Source organism: Hesperophylax consimilis, chromosome 23 (assembly GCF_061612785.1).
Source record: "Hesperophylax consimilis isolate HC1 chromosome 23, BYU_Hcon_1.0, whole genome shotgun sequence".
In the NCBI taxonomy this organism is placed as follows: Eukaryota; Metazoa; Arthropoda; class Insecta; order Trichoptera; family Limnephilidae; genus Hesperophylax; species Hesperophylax consimilis.
Genome location: NC_142858.1, coordinates 7,724,466 through 7,743,540, shown reverse-complemented (window position 1 = coordinate 7,743,540; position 19,075 = coordinate 7,724,466). Strand labels below are relative to the sequence as shown.

At 33.6% G+C, this 19,075-nt stretch overlaps 1 protein-coding gene across 1 annotated transcript in view; it reads right to left on the bottom strand.

The window, feature by feature from the left end:
• Window positions 1-623: 623 nt before the first annotated feature.
• twz (BTB/POZ domain-containing protein twz) overlaps window positions 624-19,075 on the bottom strand; it is a 154,704-nt gene continuing 136,252 nt past the window's right edge. The window contains exons 6-8 of the mRNA XM_089645697.1: window positions 7,373-7,578; window positions 1,319-1,584; window positions 624-746 (exon numbers count right to left, since the gene is read on the bottom strand). Of these exons, the coding sequence (XP_089501823.1) occupies window positions 624-746; window positions 1,319-1,584; window positions 7,373-7,578 (595 nt within the window). The remainder of the gene's footprint in view (window positions 747-1,318; window positions 1,585-7,372; window positions 7,579-19,075) is intronic.

Sequence of the window (19,075 nt, the reverse complement as noted above, 5' to 3'; positions counted from 1 at the left end):
TAGTATAAATTAATAGCTCGTTAGTGAGTTGAAATTATTTTGAATAAATATCTACTTAAGTAGCAAATCTTTGGAATAACAGTATGAGATACAAATAAAAAAGGGTCTTATAAGTTACTTAAATATTAATAATAATCACTAATTTGATAGAATTTAATGTGATAAAACTTCCTTATTACATTGACATAACAAGTCAGTGTTCTTTTTTAAAAGCTCAATAACTATTAGTACCAAAATAATCAACTTAATCTCGAAAAAGTAGATAGATACATTTTCACAATTAAGCTCATTCGACAAAAATAGATAATTCTGCACAGATGTGAATAATTTGAAAATTATAACCCAGCGAATGGCTCCATTTTGGACGCCATAATGTAAATTTGGACAAAATAGGGAGAAATATGTAACGTCCATACGTTCAAAAGTGATCTTAAAAACGTATTTATTGCATAATTAATGAGTATTGGTCTGAGACCAGCTTCTAAAGTCATCAAAATCGTTGGTATTGATGTTGATACTGCTGATGTTGATATTCGCCGAAAGTGATAAGATTAGTTTTGAATGTATGGACCGTAGAGCCTGCTAGAAGATGATGTCTAGCAACGAGAGTGATGCGTATGTATTCAGCCGGTAAGGGCCGGGTATGTCTTCTTTATGAAGAGGAACTCGGAGAATTGCTGTCCTTCGACTCCTCCGCCGCAAGAGGCGATGAGGTCAAATCCGTGATTCAGGAGACGAGTAATAACCTAAATAGAAGAAAAACTCATTATACATTGCAACAAAAAACAGTGAAACAAATGATCACTGCAGCCTGTTGATAATCTCATCGTAGGTACCTAGTTAACAAAACATTTTTAACTGTTTTAAGAAACATTAGGAATGTAATCTGAAACATTTCGACAAATAATAAATAGCATCATACTAAATTAGAATCTTCTTCTTCTTATGGTGGGAGAATAATGGTGGATAAAAAGTGGGGTTAAGGCTCAGCCATTTATTACCATAATCTTGAAACTAATACTAATCTTTCGTTTGAACCAGTCCTCGAATATGTCATTTCCCTGTATGCAATTGTGCATCACAATGACAGTGACTGCTTCATCCATCGACCAACAATATCGTTATTTTCCGAGAGAAAGAGAATCCTGGTTTCACCGGTTAAGTCTTGAATTCTATAACTCGGCATCACAGAAAAGAAGTGACGCTGGGGATGTGATAAAATGGGAACAATCTGATAACAACGTTGTAATAAAATGGTAACAAAATGGTAAAACGATGGGAACTAAATGGTAACAAAATGGTAACAAGCAACAACTACCTCCACGGAGTCCAGCTTGCAGTACCCGTTGAGCGGGAATCGGACGACGTTGCGTGGGTCTCCCTGGTTCCAAGACACGTCGGGCCTGGTGTCCATGACCTGGCCTGCCTCCGGAAACACGGTGTTCAGGGTGTTGCGATCCCCGGAGAGCATGATGCGCTCGCCCAGGTCAGGGCTCATGTGCAGCGACACGCACTCGTGCGCCTGCGAAATGCCGTCAGTAGGGTGCAGACGCTCCCTCATTATTTCCAGCTGTTGAATCATTGCTGCAAGAAAATCGTCTATTAAACATTTTCACAATTAAGTTTTTTGTTAATTTAAATCTAACGGCGTACGTATCACAAGTGTTATGAAAACAATATTGAGTGATAAGTACAATTTTTAGCAAAATATTTACTCTCCACTTCTTCTTAAAAATCGCAGGCACCTTGCTTCCCTGAAGTTCCTTGAACGCATTGTAGATAAAATATCGTGCTACGAATATTCAACTATTTATTTTCTTCATTGTACAAATTCCTACAGCGACTTTACAAATTTGGAAAAAACGTCATTAATGCTTCTATATCGATTTCCAAATACGGTATTTTCGCTGTATTATATGGCTTCGTCAGAAATTCAACTCATTAAATTTTTTTTATGTATTACGCAATTGCGAAGTTCTGATCGAGGAGTACCTACCTATGACACCTAATTTTTTAACATTATAGATATTGTAGAATTTCATTGACCATCATGGAAAAGACGATATTCAATGGGTAAATTCCAGACAGAAAAGGCTGTATACATTTCATGACGCTATTTGTAATTTTTTACAATTTCAGAATATCAGATTTCAGCTTTATAGAATACATTTTTTTCTTCCAGTAAAAGTATTTAACGTACGAGTATGTGGGTCGGTACCCCAAACTAATTTATGTTTTCAATTAAATATCAAGAGAACGGTTTGGTTTCATTATTCGGAATTATGTTTTACAATTTTTTCTCCAAAATTTTATAAACGGAAGCTTTTCTAATTTCTTGACCCCAGATATCACCTTTTACAGGTTTTTACTTTCAAAAACATACTTCCAACAGAATTTTTGTCAAAACAATATTCTATTTCATTTTAACTGACTAACTAACTAACCATCACACCGTTTCCCCCGGGGATAGATCTGTCTAGGAATCACTTTTTGTTACACTCACAATCATACAGTCTTTGTATGACCCGACTCAAATTTTGATTCACATGATCGTGTCATGTATATGATCGTCATCGTGATCGTCATCGTGGTCGTAATCGTGATCGTCAACGACTTCATACACCGTTAATCCACACGCTAAAACCCTATAAGCTTTTTAGTGTGTTTCTTTACCCTTACATCAGCCGTGCATGCAACAATGCATTTTCAACAATGGCTAAACAGATACAGTTGACAAAACAAAAAGTATCATTATTGTGTAAAATATATATATATATATATACATATATATTATAATATTTCGGTAATCGTTTGAAATCCTTGATCCGTGACATTTTTTCTAACCACCATCAGAAATACCCTGTTCATTCTCAAACCTGCGGATGATTAAAACTGTAGAAAGGTATTCTGTGACGCGACCCTTTGTTGGGGAGCCCTGCGACGAGCCCACGGGGCCCGCCTCGGGCCCTAGCGCCGAGCGGCCCGCTCTTATTTATTTTAGCCCCTGGCAACTACAAGATTGGGTAAAGTCACTCCCGGCCATTCCTGCTAACCAACCACCACTCTCGGCGTACAGACTACGCTATACTCTCTACAGCCTCCCTTTATATTAGAATTATATTATTTTTTTTTCCAACACGCAATCTGTAAAGAAGTTTGAGTATGTTGGAACCAAAAGGATTCCCATTAAACGTGAGCTTTTTAATGCCAATTCCAAATGTTTGTATTTATTATCTTGCATTGTTCACTGTTCTGTTAAATATAAGTATTTGCATTACGAATTCAGTTGCAAAGAAGAAAACGTCATCTCCAGGCGACTCATTTTAGATGTACTATTTAGATTTTTTTTATTGTTATCAAGTTTAATTTGTAGAACTACATTTTAATTTGAAGTGTATCTTTTACATGCTCAATAAAATTAGTATTCAATTTACTTTATTATTTAGTTCTGTTTTATAATTATTTTTATTTGTGTTGTCCTCTGAAAACTATCAAACTGTGGTGATCCCGCTTAAAGACATGTATTATATTTATATGAGACATGAAGTGAAAAAACAGATTTTACTTTTATACCTCCAACTGACCTCCAACGCTCCGAACGCTCTCTCAAAAATGACCGAATCTGGTCTACGCGCACCGCTTATCGAGTTCTATTAGTGGAACACGTTTCGACCAGATATTAGTACACAATAGCGCCCCTAATTGTATAGCTCTGTGCTTACAAATGATTCATTAATATTATTTCCATATGTTTTTTTTATTACCCATGCCATATTTGATTTTCGAGTAAAATATCGATAAATATTAATGGTTATTAAAGGGTAATTATTAATAACCATTAATATGATAAATAAATAATGGCATAGGTAGTAAAAATGAAATCAATTTGTTTTCCATTATAAGTACGAATATGGAAATAATATAAATGTATTGTCTGTAAGCGGCTTCACCATAGTTTTATAATGCCTTCCGAAGGCGAAACAGCTGGCACGCATAATAATAACAATTACACGGCAAACTTTATTATTAAACTCTTTTTTTGTGTAAATTGAATAAAAGAAAAAATCTTTTTTTTTGTAAATTGAATATGAGAAAAACTATTTTTTTTGTAACTATTTTTAGCCTCTAAAATATCCCGTTATTTTTCATGGGTCTTCACTAGTTCTCTATTTAATAATAAAACAATAATTTATACGCAATAAATTTAGAAATTCCAGTTTATTGGGACGGGTAATGCTCGCTTTCGAAGGTAAACATGTTTAACTGTTCATATGTTCACTTTTATAAACATGTGGTCCTGCCGTTAAGAGCTCCGCTGCAAAGTAAAAAACTTTTTCTCTCATGGACTGGTTTAAGGTGCATAAGAATATTATATTTTAGTTACATAGAATGAATACCTATAATTCAAATGATAATATTGAAATAGGGTTAATGCAGAGAGCTCATTCCATTATCAACTTCTAGCGATGCTGTCACAATTACTGTTAATGCGCCTATCATCACACAAAATACATCTAATAATCTTAATATACTCCCATCACATATAAAATAATAGTCAAAATCCCATCACACATACAAGTTCCTTCATATATCATATGTAACAATTACTGGAAATGCGCCAATCATCACATATCGCAAATCACACATCTAATAATCTTAATATCATCACACATAAAATAATTATCAAAAACCCATCACACATTAAATTTCCTTCATATGTCACAATTACTGGTAATTCGCCAATAATCACACATCCAATAATCCTAATATCATCCCATCACACATAAAATAATAATCAAAATCCGATCTCACGTACAATTTCATTCATATATCATATGTCACAATTACTGTTAATGCGCCAATCATCACATATCACACATCTAATAATCTTAATATCATTGTAGAAAGCAATCACTTTGTGGTTTGACATATTTAATATATATATACAGTATTAATTTGTACCCTGATGATGCTTAAGTAAAGCGAAACCGGTCGGTTCTTAAATTAATAAATATCGTGGTTTTAAAACAAAAAAGTATTTTATTTTATTAATCTTAATATCATTCCATCACATATAAAATAATGGTCAAAATCCCGTCACACATACAATTTCCTTCATATATCATATGTCACAATTACTGGAAATGCGCCAATCATCACATATCGCAAATCACACATCTAATAATCTTAATATCATCACACATAAAATAATTATCAAAATCCCATCAAACATACAATTTCCTTCATATATCATATGTCACAATTACTGGTAATTCGCCAATCATCACACATCGCACTTCCAATAATCCTAATATCATCCCATAACAAATAAAATAATGATCAAAATCCGATCACACGTACAATTTCCTTCATATGTCATATGTCACAATTACTGTTAATGGGCCAATCATCACATATCGCACATCATACATCTAATAATCTTAATATCATTCCATCACATATAAAATAATGGTCAAAATCCCATCACACATACAATTTCCTTCATATATCATATGTCACAATTACTGGAAATGCGCCAATCATCGTCCACATATCGCAAATCACACATCTAATAATCTTAATATCATCACACATAAAATAATTATCAAAATCCCATCACACATACAATTTCCTTCATATGTCACAATTACTGGTAATTCGCCAATCATCACACATCACACATCCAATAATCCTAATATCATCCCATCACACATAAAGTAATGATCAAAATCCGATCACACGTACAATTTCCTTCATATACCAGCAATGAATAAACAAAGCATTATTATATGGTATTTCCGCGGAATTCCGAGTTAACATGGTAAACATATTCAAATTGCAAACATGTTATTATATTGTTTCGCTTGTCGTTATTATTATAGTAGCAATATAATGAAACATTAATTTGCTTTACTTTTGAGATCTTTTGGGGTTTGAGGCATGCTTTACTTCATTTCCCTTGAACCAACGTTTTGGACATCTTTGCAGTGTTCATCATCAGGCCAGACGCTATGGACTTTGCAAGGAACTACGAAACATTGGATCAAATATGTAATATATGTTCACAGCCAATAGAATTATGGTGCTTGATTTTGGAGGACCCCTAGTCATTTAAGGATTGCTCCTCCTTCTTAAGCCAACCTTTTTGACAGCCTTATGCTCCTCATACATACGCGAGCCGAACTTATGGAAAAGGAACGAAGCAACCGCAAATAGCGTGAAACGCCGCGAAACGCATCGTACAGTTGATTCGTTCCTTTTCCGTAATTCGTGGCTCAGTTCGCGTTTAAGTTCGCAAATGTATACGTACCATAACAGTATCCATCATCAGGGCAGAAGTTGAAGACACTACAAAGCTGTACGAAAAGTTGACTTTGGAGGAGAAGGAAGCGCAAAACGACTCAGAAAACAAGCATAAAATATAATCACATTAAAACATGGTTAGATTAAAGTTATTCAATATTATACAGGTATTTCATTAGCATTATAAGTCGTTACAGCAAAGTCTCGCAAAATCGCAACTCATTAAATCATTTTATAATATAGCATTGCAAACAATAACCGCGATACTGCATACATGTTATCAATAAAATCTTTCACCGCATAGAAATAATAACATTTATCGCATTAATCATTTATGTTGATATAATGACAGCCTAATGATGTAATAGAACATTTTAGTTACAAATTTTCTGGATATTTTCTAAAGTTCCTACCAAACTTTTTGCACACATTTTAGAAGCCGATTATTTATAATGTGATATTATTTTAAAGTCCAAGGTTATATGTATACTGACAATATTGTTGTATATTGAGAATTGAGTAAATCATCAAAAGAAAACGATAAATTGTTACAATACGAAAGAAACAACAAGCAATTAGCAATCAAAATATGTTTTTTCAAAAGCTTTTGTAGGTCCTAGCTACTAAAACATATTATTTTAAATTTCTCCGGAAAGCTTAAAAAAGTTATGTTAATGAATTTAGATTATGTAAGGTCAGATAAGGTCAGAGTATAAATATTACATAAATATTTTGACCATCATTATCAAATATCACAATTTACAAGAAATTTTCTTTTAACGTTGGTTTTTTGTTGTTGATTCTGTAGCTTCAAAACCCTTTTAAATAGTTCATAGTCAATAACCTTTAATATTAAATTAATACGTGGAATTATGGGAAAGGGATTTGATACGAGGAAAGATAAATTTTTGGTATAAAAGAGGGTAGGGTTACATAGAATTTGTAGCAAATAAGCTTTGTGTTACACGTAAGAGTTTTTGTGTTTTCAAAGGTAAAAAAAGTTGATACCAACCTTCATGTATTTTTTTGTAAACTTCAAAGCCCATTTTATATTAATTTTTATACTCACGTTGCAGTTCAAAAAAGCGAGCCTCTTCTAGCAGCAAGTCGATGTCGGAGAACTTTTCGGGGATGAGCACGCGAGAGTTGCGCATGAAATTGAGAATGTGTCGGAACATGCCTCCGTCACGGTCGATGAAGTAATGCTGCTTGAGCGAGTCCAGCACGATAGGGGTGCTGCCGTTGAACAGGCGCGCCAACTTGGAGTCCGGAAACCTGCAACAGGGATGGTCGTAAACACGCGAGATTAGCAGATTGTTAACCATCCAGTCAGCACTGATGGTCGCAAACACGCGGTATTAACAGATTTTTAACAATCCAGACATAACTGAGTATCGCAAGTACGCCGGATTTGTAGAATGTTGACCTTCTAGTCAACACTGATAGTCGCAAACACGCGGGGTGAGCAGATTGTTAACCATCTACTTATAACTGATAGTCGCAAACAATTGATATTAATAGGTTGTTGACAATCAGATCGAACGATGGTTATAAACATGCAGGATTTGCAGATTGTCTCGTCTATTCATCACCGATAATCGCAAACACGCAGAATGAGCAGATTATGATCCAGACAGAACTGATGGTCGTAAACACGCAAGATTAGCAGATTGATGACCATTCAGTTCAGTTCTGTGGTAAACACGCCGGATCAGCCTTGTGGTGACCATTCAAGACCTACGAAATTATAATTGGTCAATGAAGGAAACCTAAAAAACTAGAAATTATCCAAAACAGAGCTATGAGATGTACCTGCAGCAAGGAAAGGCAAATATGCAAAAAGTAATCCAATGAGAGAAGAGTTTAATTGGATTCCAATAAAAGAAACTGCTATATTTTGTGTTTATTTTCATACACAAAGTTATAACCAAATACCAAAATATTTTATGGATTAAATAATCATTTAATAAAAACATTAAAAATTATGAAACCTAAAACGTAAACATAATTAGATTGCTGTTTATGATAAAAAAAAATTGTCACAGAAACGCTTAATGTACAGAATACTAAACATGTATAATCGTATAATAGAAAGTCTGAATAATCGAATAATAGTGAATGTATTTAAAAAATGTTTTGCTTACTGTAAAAATATAATATTAAAAACAATAAAATGTCACCATGTATATATTGGTTAATGTAAGTAACATACAATATAAATAAACTCAATAAATAAAAATCCAGTCATCGATAGCACAAAGGAGAATTGTCTTTATGAGGCAGAATTCATAAATTGCTGACCATCCAGTCGGAAATAGTGGAAAGGATATTTTCAAAAACAACGGGATTAGCAGATTGTTGACCCTCTATGCAGCACTGGTTGAGGAACACGAAGGACTAGAGGTTATTAACCATCCAGTCAGCAATTCGCAATAATCTATAAGTTTGTTGTAAAAACTCTGGTGGTCAGGATATTATGCAGATCATTGACCATCTGGAGTCATCAATTTTAAAAAAAGAAAGCGAAATGGTGTTCATAATATTCGTGAATTGTTGACCATACAGAGTCAGTAATCGAAAAAATAATTAATTGAGGAATTCATGAATTGTTGACTATCTAGTCAGAGATGTAATCGGAAAATAGAAAATCATTAAAAATATAAATATTATACATTATAAATAGTATCTAATATGATTGCCCGCAGATTCTGCAAATGCAGCAATACTGTTAAAAAATACTGTTCATGGCATTCTGTACTGGCCTGTATACGTGTGAGAAATGGTGTCACTACCGAACTTGCTCGATGGAACGACTCCGATTTCAATATAATGACGCCTGTAGAATGATATGTGGATACCTAAGATACAGCAGCGCATCGACAATGTTCACGGAACTAGGACTGAATGGATTTGCCGGCCTGATGAGACACCGGGTCATTGGAGCCAGGATGCGGCTAGTGGCCTCCGCCAACACGTTGGTGACTGCAGCCTACCAGCACCAAACGCCACTCCTGAGTGAGCGCTGATGGGCCCAACTTCAATGGGCCTCACTCAAGACCACGCCCTGCATAGTTGTTAATTACATTGTTGTTAATTTATTCTTCGTCGCATAATTTTTCAATTTCACATACCTACTGAACAAACAATATGTGTATTAATTAAGCAAAATTAATTGTACTTGGAATAGCTGAGTAGGCATCGCAATTTGGCATTAAGAATTCAGGGCTGTCAGCGATTCAATGATACTTATGAATAAGAAATAATAATTTAAAATTTATAATAATTTATAATTTCTACTCTTAGATTTAGATTCACCAGTTTCCCGCTTGTACTACGAGTGTCTGGACACCGTGTATTTAATTACTACTGATAATTACTAAGGCACTTTGCACGTATGTAGCAAATCATCACCACATTTAGTAGATTTTTTACCCCTGAGGCTTGCGAGTGTTTAAACAACGTACGAGTTTATAACGTATGCGCCATTGAAGGACAACTGATTGTGGTAGCAAGGCTAGCTGTCCATATTGAAGTATTGATACAAATCCTGATTTAAGGCAATGATGCATGGTTCTGGCAGTAATAAGATGCAGTTAAAACTGATTGCTCTAGAAATGAGATCGCTGAGGCATCGGTGCAACTCTTCCAAAAGAGGATATTTGGATAATGTATTGTCGTTATCAATGATATGAACAAAATTGAGAAAATAACAATAATATGATTTGGAAAAGAACGTAAACGGAGAAAAAATAGATCGTTATGGACGTCAATTAGAAATTCAGTAGGAAATTACTCAAATATTTGAGTCGTACCGTAGCATACGTATTATAAGTTGTTCGATACGCTTGGCTTTCTGTTTTAAATGTGAGATCAATCTACGAGTATTATTAACTACATTTGAATGGCTTGGAATTTTAATACCAAACAATTTGCTAAAATAAAGTCTGAATCTTAAGTGAAGAAGGTGTCTACAAAAATATTGGGGGATATTGGATGGATCTATTTGACCCAGAAAATACTCTAAATAAAGCGGGAATCATATCGATGTAAGTGATAAAACATATTATGCTAGCGGCCCGGCATATTGTCTGTCGAATTTGTCTTAGTAGGCTCGGAAAATTCTACCTTCCGTGGGGTTTATTTAAATTATTTCTGATGAACGCATTACTAAAATCTCAGTTATTTCTAAATGAGTAGAGAGTTACTCATTTAGAAACACTTAAAAGTTACTAATTCACCGTCTACAAAAATAAAATGGTAAGGTAATGTTTTTATTAATCTTGAATATAAATAACTGACTTTCATAGGTATCGGTCTGAAAAAATTTGTTATTATAGTTAAAAAGTCGTCGGAATTAATTAAAAAGAGAGCTTCGAGCAAACCTCTTTATTAGATTATTGTGTCGCCTTAAACTTTCTCTTCCCCGACTATTTTCTTTTGCCTTACATCAATCTTCAATTAGTGTGTCATAGTCCCACTTCCCCTAAGCGTGGGACACTTGTGTAGCCTTCGCATTAAAAATTAGGTTAATGCATAATAATTAAGCTTGATTAAATGTTGTATCCACCAAGGAAACGAGCTGAAATTATTTGTTTATAATTTGACTATTTAATTCAAGACACGTGCTCCGAGCAGAGCAGGCTGATACCGGCGTACCAGCTGAATGTACCGGCTAATGTAGTGAATGTACGCAGAATCTGGTAGCTACGAGCTATAAACTACAACAGTGAAGTGAGGATATCTGTATAGGAAACGAAAGGTAAATTGGCACAGGTCGAACCAGCATTCGCGTGTTGAACATTGAAGAGGTTTATTATGTTGCCAGTCACAATGTATTATTATTTGAAAAGCCAACTGTACAATTTAGGTTATTTGTTTTGAATCAGTAACCATTTCTGTTTTTATTTCTGAAAGACGATATTGATTTTTGTAAATGAACACCGAAAAGTTGGTTTTGTGGAAGTCATATTATGATACCAAATACGGTACCTAATTTGGAATTATTTTTTGGAGGTCGCCAAAATAGATGAATAAGAGTGATTTATTATTTTATTTATTAAAATTTTGTAAAAGAAATATGAATAATTTAATTTAAAACTACATAAATACAGCTATACAATATTAAAACACACAACAAAAATAATTTTACATAACCATTTGTTATTTCGGCTACTGGCATTACACCTAGCTCTCTCATTAAAAATTTAGGCGTATTAGATCTATCAAAAAAATTATATTTAAAATGCGAAAATCAGTCATTTTGAATACATGTAGGATAACAAAAGATTTTTCAAATATTTATGTTGAGGGATCAGTACGATTTATAGGCCCTGTTTGGAGTTCTACCGAACCGAACACTCTGATATGAAAATATCTGGAGTCGGTGAATTATTTTCCCATTTGATCTCTGGTGAGTTGACGTGTTGTTCTTGTATTGTTTTGTATTTATTTTGCTTATCTGTATAATGAACTTACATAATGTTGATTGACTAGATGATCATTTGTGGAAAAGTGTGTGGAAGGGTTAAGTTTTTCCTATGGGGATGATTTAACCCGGATTTAAAATAGGAAAGATTATATTTTTTTTAATTTAAAAAGAAAAATAAACATTCCCGGGTTACGAATAACCTGACATTATGTGAAAATCTCCTACTACCACCACAATAAGCTGAAAATATTGCTTGTGTTGTGATGGAGGACTTATCCAGCCGAGGAATTGAACACACTACGCCTGAGTGGGACCCAAGCGCGATGTCAACTCGGCCACCGACCGGTCAATAATACATCATATTTTAACAGTTATTCTACGTTAGCGTTGACGGCCGGCATAGTCCAGTGGTAACGCATTGGACTGCCATTCCGAAGGTCGCGGGTTCGAGCCCGGCGTGCGCAAATAAATTTTATTTGATTAATTTGTGTTATTTCACAATTAATTAATTAAAATAATATATAATATATAGTATATTTGCGGCACGTTCCAGAGTGGAAGATACTATCAGTATCGCCCTGGTGTAAGACCACCATTCAGAATTGAAACGTTGCTCCAAATGGCTTTAGCCGTGTTTAGTGACTAGATCTGAATAGCCAGGTACTTCCCCACCTTCCTCTTTCCCTTCCCCACTTACCTTCAGCCTCACAACATCCCCCAATTGGGGATGCCATAGTCTCACTGGCTCCAGACGGGAGCAGTTGGGACTCTTGTGAGGTATTCACTATAAAAAAAAAAAAAAGTTGACATTGTAATTTTCTTCACTTAAGATTGGACCGTTGTTTTTTAAATTTATTTATTCGACTGTCCGTTTTCAGGTAATCAGTAAGGAGATTATAAATTTGGATACCCTCATAGCCTGTGCTTCTTTTACCACAGTTTCTACTATATCAGTGTACAATTTATTATGTTGTCTTGGATAGTGTTCAGACAAATTTAAAAAATGACCATCATTCAAGGTAAAGATAAAGGCAACGAATAAATACCAATTATTTTTTTACACACCAAAATAAAAATATAAGTTCTTACTCAGAATTTGTTAGGTGCATTACCTACCTAAATCCATTAATAATAATCGCATCTTTTGCCATTTCAAATTTCAAGCTGGTTGTCCACATCTCCCTCTAGCGCCAATTATCCTTCCGCCGCACGCGTCTCCGATCTCCAGGAATATGAATGAGGCACCCAACAGTTAATCAATAAATTGGACTAATCAAAATAACAGCAATACTAATAACCCTAATTTACATATGCCGGAAAGCCGGGATTGCTTTGACTCGCGCTCGGGGCATGTCACTCAGCGCAATACACAAGGAAAAAAGCCAAAATACACAGTAATCATATATATATATCGTGGTTTTGGTTTTCTAAGATAACAAAGCAGTTCTGGAGTGGTAGATACTCTCAGTATAGCCCTGGTGAAAAAACACCAATCAGAATCGAAAACTTTCATGAAATAGTTTTAGCCGTGTTTAGTGACCAGATCTGGATAGCCAACCTTCCTTTATACCGACTTCTTCCCCTCTTCACTTCCTTTATTTAGCCTCATTTAATTACTAAATTGGGAATACAATTGTCCCACTAGAATGAGTGCTCACATTAAAATATGTCAATGTGTATATCTCTTTATGGGTATCTCAAACGCGCGCCCAACATACGTACACGGTTGACATTTGTCACATGAGAACGGGAAGCTTCTACTACTCTTGAGTCCAACAGCTCAGCTGTGGAATGATTTCCGGCTTCTCTGTTTCCTCCCTCCTACAACATGGGTATCTTTAAGACCCATGTTCACTCCTTCCCCTCCTCAAAAAGACTCTCCACACAGTGTACCCAGATATGACATAGGCCCTAAGGTAAATTATTTTCCTCAGGGCCTTCTGTGAAGAGTTAATGAAAAACAATATATATATATATCTACTAATTTTAGTTATTTGTGATTTGTCAAATATTCTTGCATAATGTAATTAAAATTATTTACGTTTACGTAATATAATAATTTTCAAAATTGAGACTGTTAAATATAAGCCGTAACAGAAAAGCGATTGATTGGTAGCAAGTAGGTACCAAAAAAATATTTTATTTAAATATATATTTATAATACTAATTCTACGTTTGAAGGGCGTAATTTTGATTTACATTGATCTAATAATAGATCTAATTCTATTAAAAATTGATAGAACTAATGATGACTTATTTAAGACACTGATATTATTTAAGTTTACTAACGGTGTTCATCCGAAAGCTGAATTTCTGCCCACCTCTAATAATTATCTATTTGTCAAACACAACATACAACATATTGTAAAATTAGCAATATTTTTTTTGATAGGCAGCGATCCTGACGCAAATATATTATATTATAATATATCGTCATTTTTCGCTTGTCTGCGCTAGTATCAGTATATAAACTATTAAACGAACAGTATATTAACGGAATGTGAATTTACAGCTCGCAGCAGGCACAGAATAAAAAGGTATTATCAAACATTTCGACCATCTTCGCAGGGTTGACCAGTCACGAAACAGGCAACAAAAATAAATTAATAGACTAACGAAATGCAAAGTGATTGTGTCGAAATAGGACTTCGCTACGATCAGTCAAATATAAACCTTTGAAAATGATTAAGTAGTTTTCATCAGATCGTTCTTTTAATCTTTCATAAAAAAATAATAATTTAATAAAATACATTATTGGTTTTAATTAAAAATATATTTCAAACCTTTAACATGGAATGGATAAACATATTTAATTTAAAAAATATATTTTTCATTTTAGGTTTTCTACACAGACATATGAATATATAGACTAGAAATTAAAGATGAGGGGTAAAATCAACTGTTGAAGAACGAAGGGGGTAAAGCTGACTGTGATTCGTCAATAAATCAATCTGACAGTATATAGGCATCTCGCATTATAATATCACCATTTAGTTCTTAAAAGTAAAATCTGCTTTTGAATGAATAGACATTTTTACATGGGAGCGCAAATTACTCGCCACGTTATGAACAAATTTGCGAAGTCCAAATTCGGCAAAAAAATTCGGTTGCATTTTCAGAGTCGAATATTTTGTTTACGTATTTAGTTAAGACACTTTTATAAGTGTTCATAATTTACTTCCCAGTAACAACGATGCGCACACTTGAGAATCGCTACATTCGACCAATGTTGGCTCGATGTGATAGTATATGTTTTTACAACTGATTCATATATTATACGACGTGAATAAGCTTAAAATGATGCTTACATATGGAATGTAATACGACAATTGGGTTTATTCTCTTTTTCACATCTATTTTTACAAGTTTTCATATCACAAGCCACTATTTTGCCGTGTTATTTCATAAAATGCCTCGACCATAGCTCGACGCTAGTTCGAACAAGAATGATGACGTCACATTCTCAAGATTCACGGGAAGCCATACGCGAGCCCAGCCGGCTCCAATGGAACCGGTATGGGGAGTGGGGAATAATACGCTTTTAATCACTTAGGGCAGGTCTACTAATATTCAAATGTCTATGGTTTTCTACCTTTTTTCATTTTACATTAAATTTATTTGAGAAAATATCAATGTAAGTAGGTTTTTCAGGTTGTATCTTTTTCTTGACATTGCCGAAAATTCGACAGCCATATTCGATGTATTTTTTTAGATATCTCATATAAAAAAAGTGCTAGGGTGTTTTGCAAAGTAACTTTTTATGCACATCAGATTAAAAATCTACTCTAAACGTTTAATATTGTACACCGATTAATAAATGTTTGATATAAAATTAAGTTAACCTACGTCTAAGGTATGTTATATGTCAGAAACTCCAACAGTATCTAATTTGTCAACTTATAAATAATCGATAAAGGGCCTCTGCAACAAATTTCTGTAAATGCAAAGTGTCAAGTTTGAGAGTAGTTATAAGTTATAACCGCACATAATTATTTGATAGTTGGTAATCAGTATAGAATTTTCGAAAACCGCATTAGAATAACATAAAAAAATCCTAAGGACTTTGTCAATAAATAATTTTTGTTATTTAGTGTATCTTAAAAGTAAGGGTTAAATTACCGTTTACCACAGTTCCCTCCAAAAACTTAAAAATCCAGTCATCTTCTTTATCTTGATTATCACTTTATACTCCTTAACTATTCAATATTCATTAACTCTATTCAAAGCTCTGGAAAACAGTAACTCGAATTTTGGTTCCTAGTCACGTTGGCATTGTGGAGCATCCAACCATATTGTTACCCTCCTAAGACACATTTTCCTATCCGAAATTTTTTCAATCCTCAAAAATAGATCCTGCAATGTTTAGTCAGGGTACTGGCTTATTTCTAATCATTCCAAGGGAGCCTGCTATGCCCCAATACAAAGTACTATCCCATCAAAATCGTGCTTCAATAACTCCCCCATTTCTACAAAAAATAAATTTCCGCACTTATTCGAATGAAGATTGGTTGGTACAGTTCCTTCTCATCTCTTTAAAATGCACGCGCTTGACTCCCAGTTTAGGTGGGAACTGTAGATCACATGTTTTTTGTCTGTCTCTCTCTAAACAAATATACTCTCTTCTATAAAGCCTTATCTAAAATAGTCTCCACTCCATTCAATATCTCATCTCTTCTAAGTATGATTTCGACTCCAATCTTCCAGACAATTTTTGAAATTTTCCAATTTAAAAATTATTAATTGATATATAAATAAAAATAAAAATAAATAATTTAATTTTAATAAATCTCCATAATTTGAAACCCAGAAACAATTGACCTTCAAAACAAGAAGAAGTTCACTGTCTACATAAAATTTCTAAAAACTCTGCACAAAGCCCGTGCAACGCCGGGGACTTTAGATAGTTAAATTTAAAAATTACGAATAAAATTTCAACGTTTATATTGATTAAAAGCAAAGTTTTTAGGGTTAAAAAAATGCACTTACCTTCCTTCAGAGACTAAAATATGGTCGAAATTTGCAGTTGAACATTTACCTACTACAAACTTGAGTGTTCTATGCATTGCTTATTTCCATAACCAAGTTAATTTAGAGCGATGATTCTTAAACTAAATTTAGAACTTTCGCCCTAATAGTTGCATCAACTCAACTACATTGTAAAAGGTGTTTTTTCAAGGGGTTTGTTTTGAATCGGTACCACTTTTTCCAGCAACGACAGCCGATTTTATTGAAGGAAACATTCGATGATCGCATTATTGAAATCACGGATTTTTATTTAGATTATTTTCTGTAGGGATATGCAAATTTGCTAATTTACATCAATAAAACAGTCACGATGGATGACTTGGAATTGTTGTTATTGCCCCAGCTGATCGAAAATAAGACCAGATTTATTCGGGCCAGCCGCGGTGCCCATATGCTTGAAATCATATTTAAACACTAATGGCGTAAAAATGATCTATCCAATAAAACCAATTTTATTTCATTTTAAAGTTCTGTCCCTTTAAAAATACACCCTTTACTTTATTAATCCCAAATGATGATATAATGTCGTAGATATGTAGGTTTATTTTATAAATTCATTTATTGACTCGTATTCACAAAATGTATTTCTCAACTGTTACCTGTTTCGAACCCAGATCAAATCTGTTGTTAGCTGTTGTGTTCTGGTTAATATAACGTTGCCAACAAGTTAAGGAAAATAATTGTTTAGTTGGCTATTACAAAACTATGACAAACTTTGGATCCTATAATTAGGTAATTGTTAAGAAAAACTAGTGTAATTTTTTGTCCAGATGTATCAGTTCGCGTTAGATCCATTAAAATCATGACACCAAAAAATATTTAATAATCAATTTTAAACTTTTGCATTATGTATTTATTTTTAATTATTTTTTTTTGGTTGAGATCTTCCTCCCCAGGGACTGACTAAAATGAACTCCGCTTAAGGAACTACAACCCTTTGTCTTAAATTTTTAAATGAGATGTTATAGAATTTCAGTGAATGCATATATATGCCCGCGTGTGTACGTTAGATTGCCATTAAAGTTGATAAAATGCATTGTTCTCGATAACGTGTCCACTTCTCAAGTTTCAGCTCAATCGGATGTCGGAAAGTGGGTTAATTTCGACTTCCAAGATTTAGGACGGGTTGTTTCAGAGAATTTGAACAATTCTTCAAATAACAAAGCTAATTATCAAGTTCTGTGAAAGATTTTTTCATGTTCTGTTATTATTTCAATTCTGTTAAGCAAATAGCCAACGAAAACAACAACGAAATACAAATAGATTTATTTGTAAAAGTTTAAAATATATAAAATAATAGCAATGATAATTTTAAATTAGCTATTATTAAGTATTTTCACATAAGAGCGATATTTAAAATTAATATAAACTAGCTTTGTTTTTGAGATTGAACATTCAGAAACCAGTCGCTTTTGACCAAGACACAACCCAAGTTTTTGAGAGTTGTCTAAAGCTTTAGCTCAATCTCAGTATTTGTACGAATAATCTGTATTTACTATCCTTATTTTCGCTTATACCTGTTTGCCACATTTCTCTGCTGCTTTGTGTAATTAATGATTACAGATTACGATCGAATTCACCGGGTTAGTGTTACCGTAGTTGTTATATTTTAATGGTATCGCGACCTACTAAAAATCTTTTTCTCTGCTTCGTCTAACAAATACACTATGAATAAACATAGTTCGAAGATAAATTATAGAGTCGACTGAAATGTCTATTACAGAAAAACTTTAAAAAAAATTCTTTGATAGATCGATTTTTATTAATTGTTTTTTTTGGTTTGTAATAAAATAAAATCATAAAAAAACATTTTCAAACTCATATTCGAGTTTAGAAAAAAAACTTGTAGATTCATATTAAGCCGATGCATTGAAAATATAACTCACCGATTACATTGATAAACAGAAGATACCTATTAGGTTTCACCCATTGATGTGTTGTATTTAGTCTATGGTTTCACCGATTCAAACGAATTGATCTTATTAAGCGTAAACATTTACCCGAGATGATTCGTGCGTATGCATATTATAAGTCATAGACCAAATTACATCAAAGGTATAAGTCCGTTATGTCAGCTTTTTTACGTATGGCAGTTTGGCACATGTAAAACAATTGGGTAAGTCATATCAGAAAACGGCTACATAAGACTCTAATAACGGGGGTTGGCTCGATGCTCATATTTTAATTATTTCTGTTTTACGTATTACTACAATTTCAAATGTTTCTAAGGGATCCACACGGATATAAGTTATTTATATTTAAGATTAATAAAAACAGAAACTTACCATTAAAATATTTTATGTAAAACGGTTGTAAATT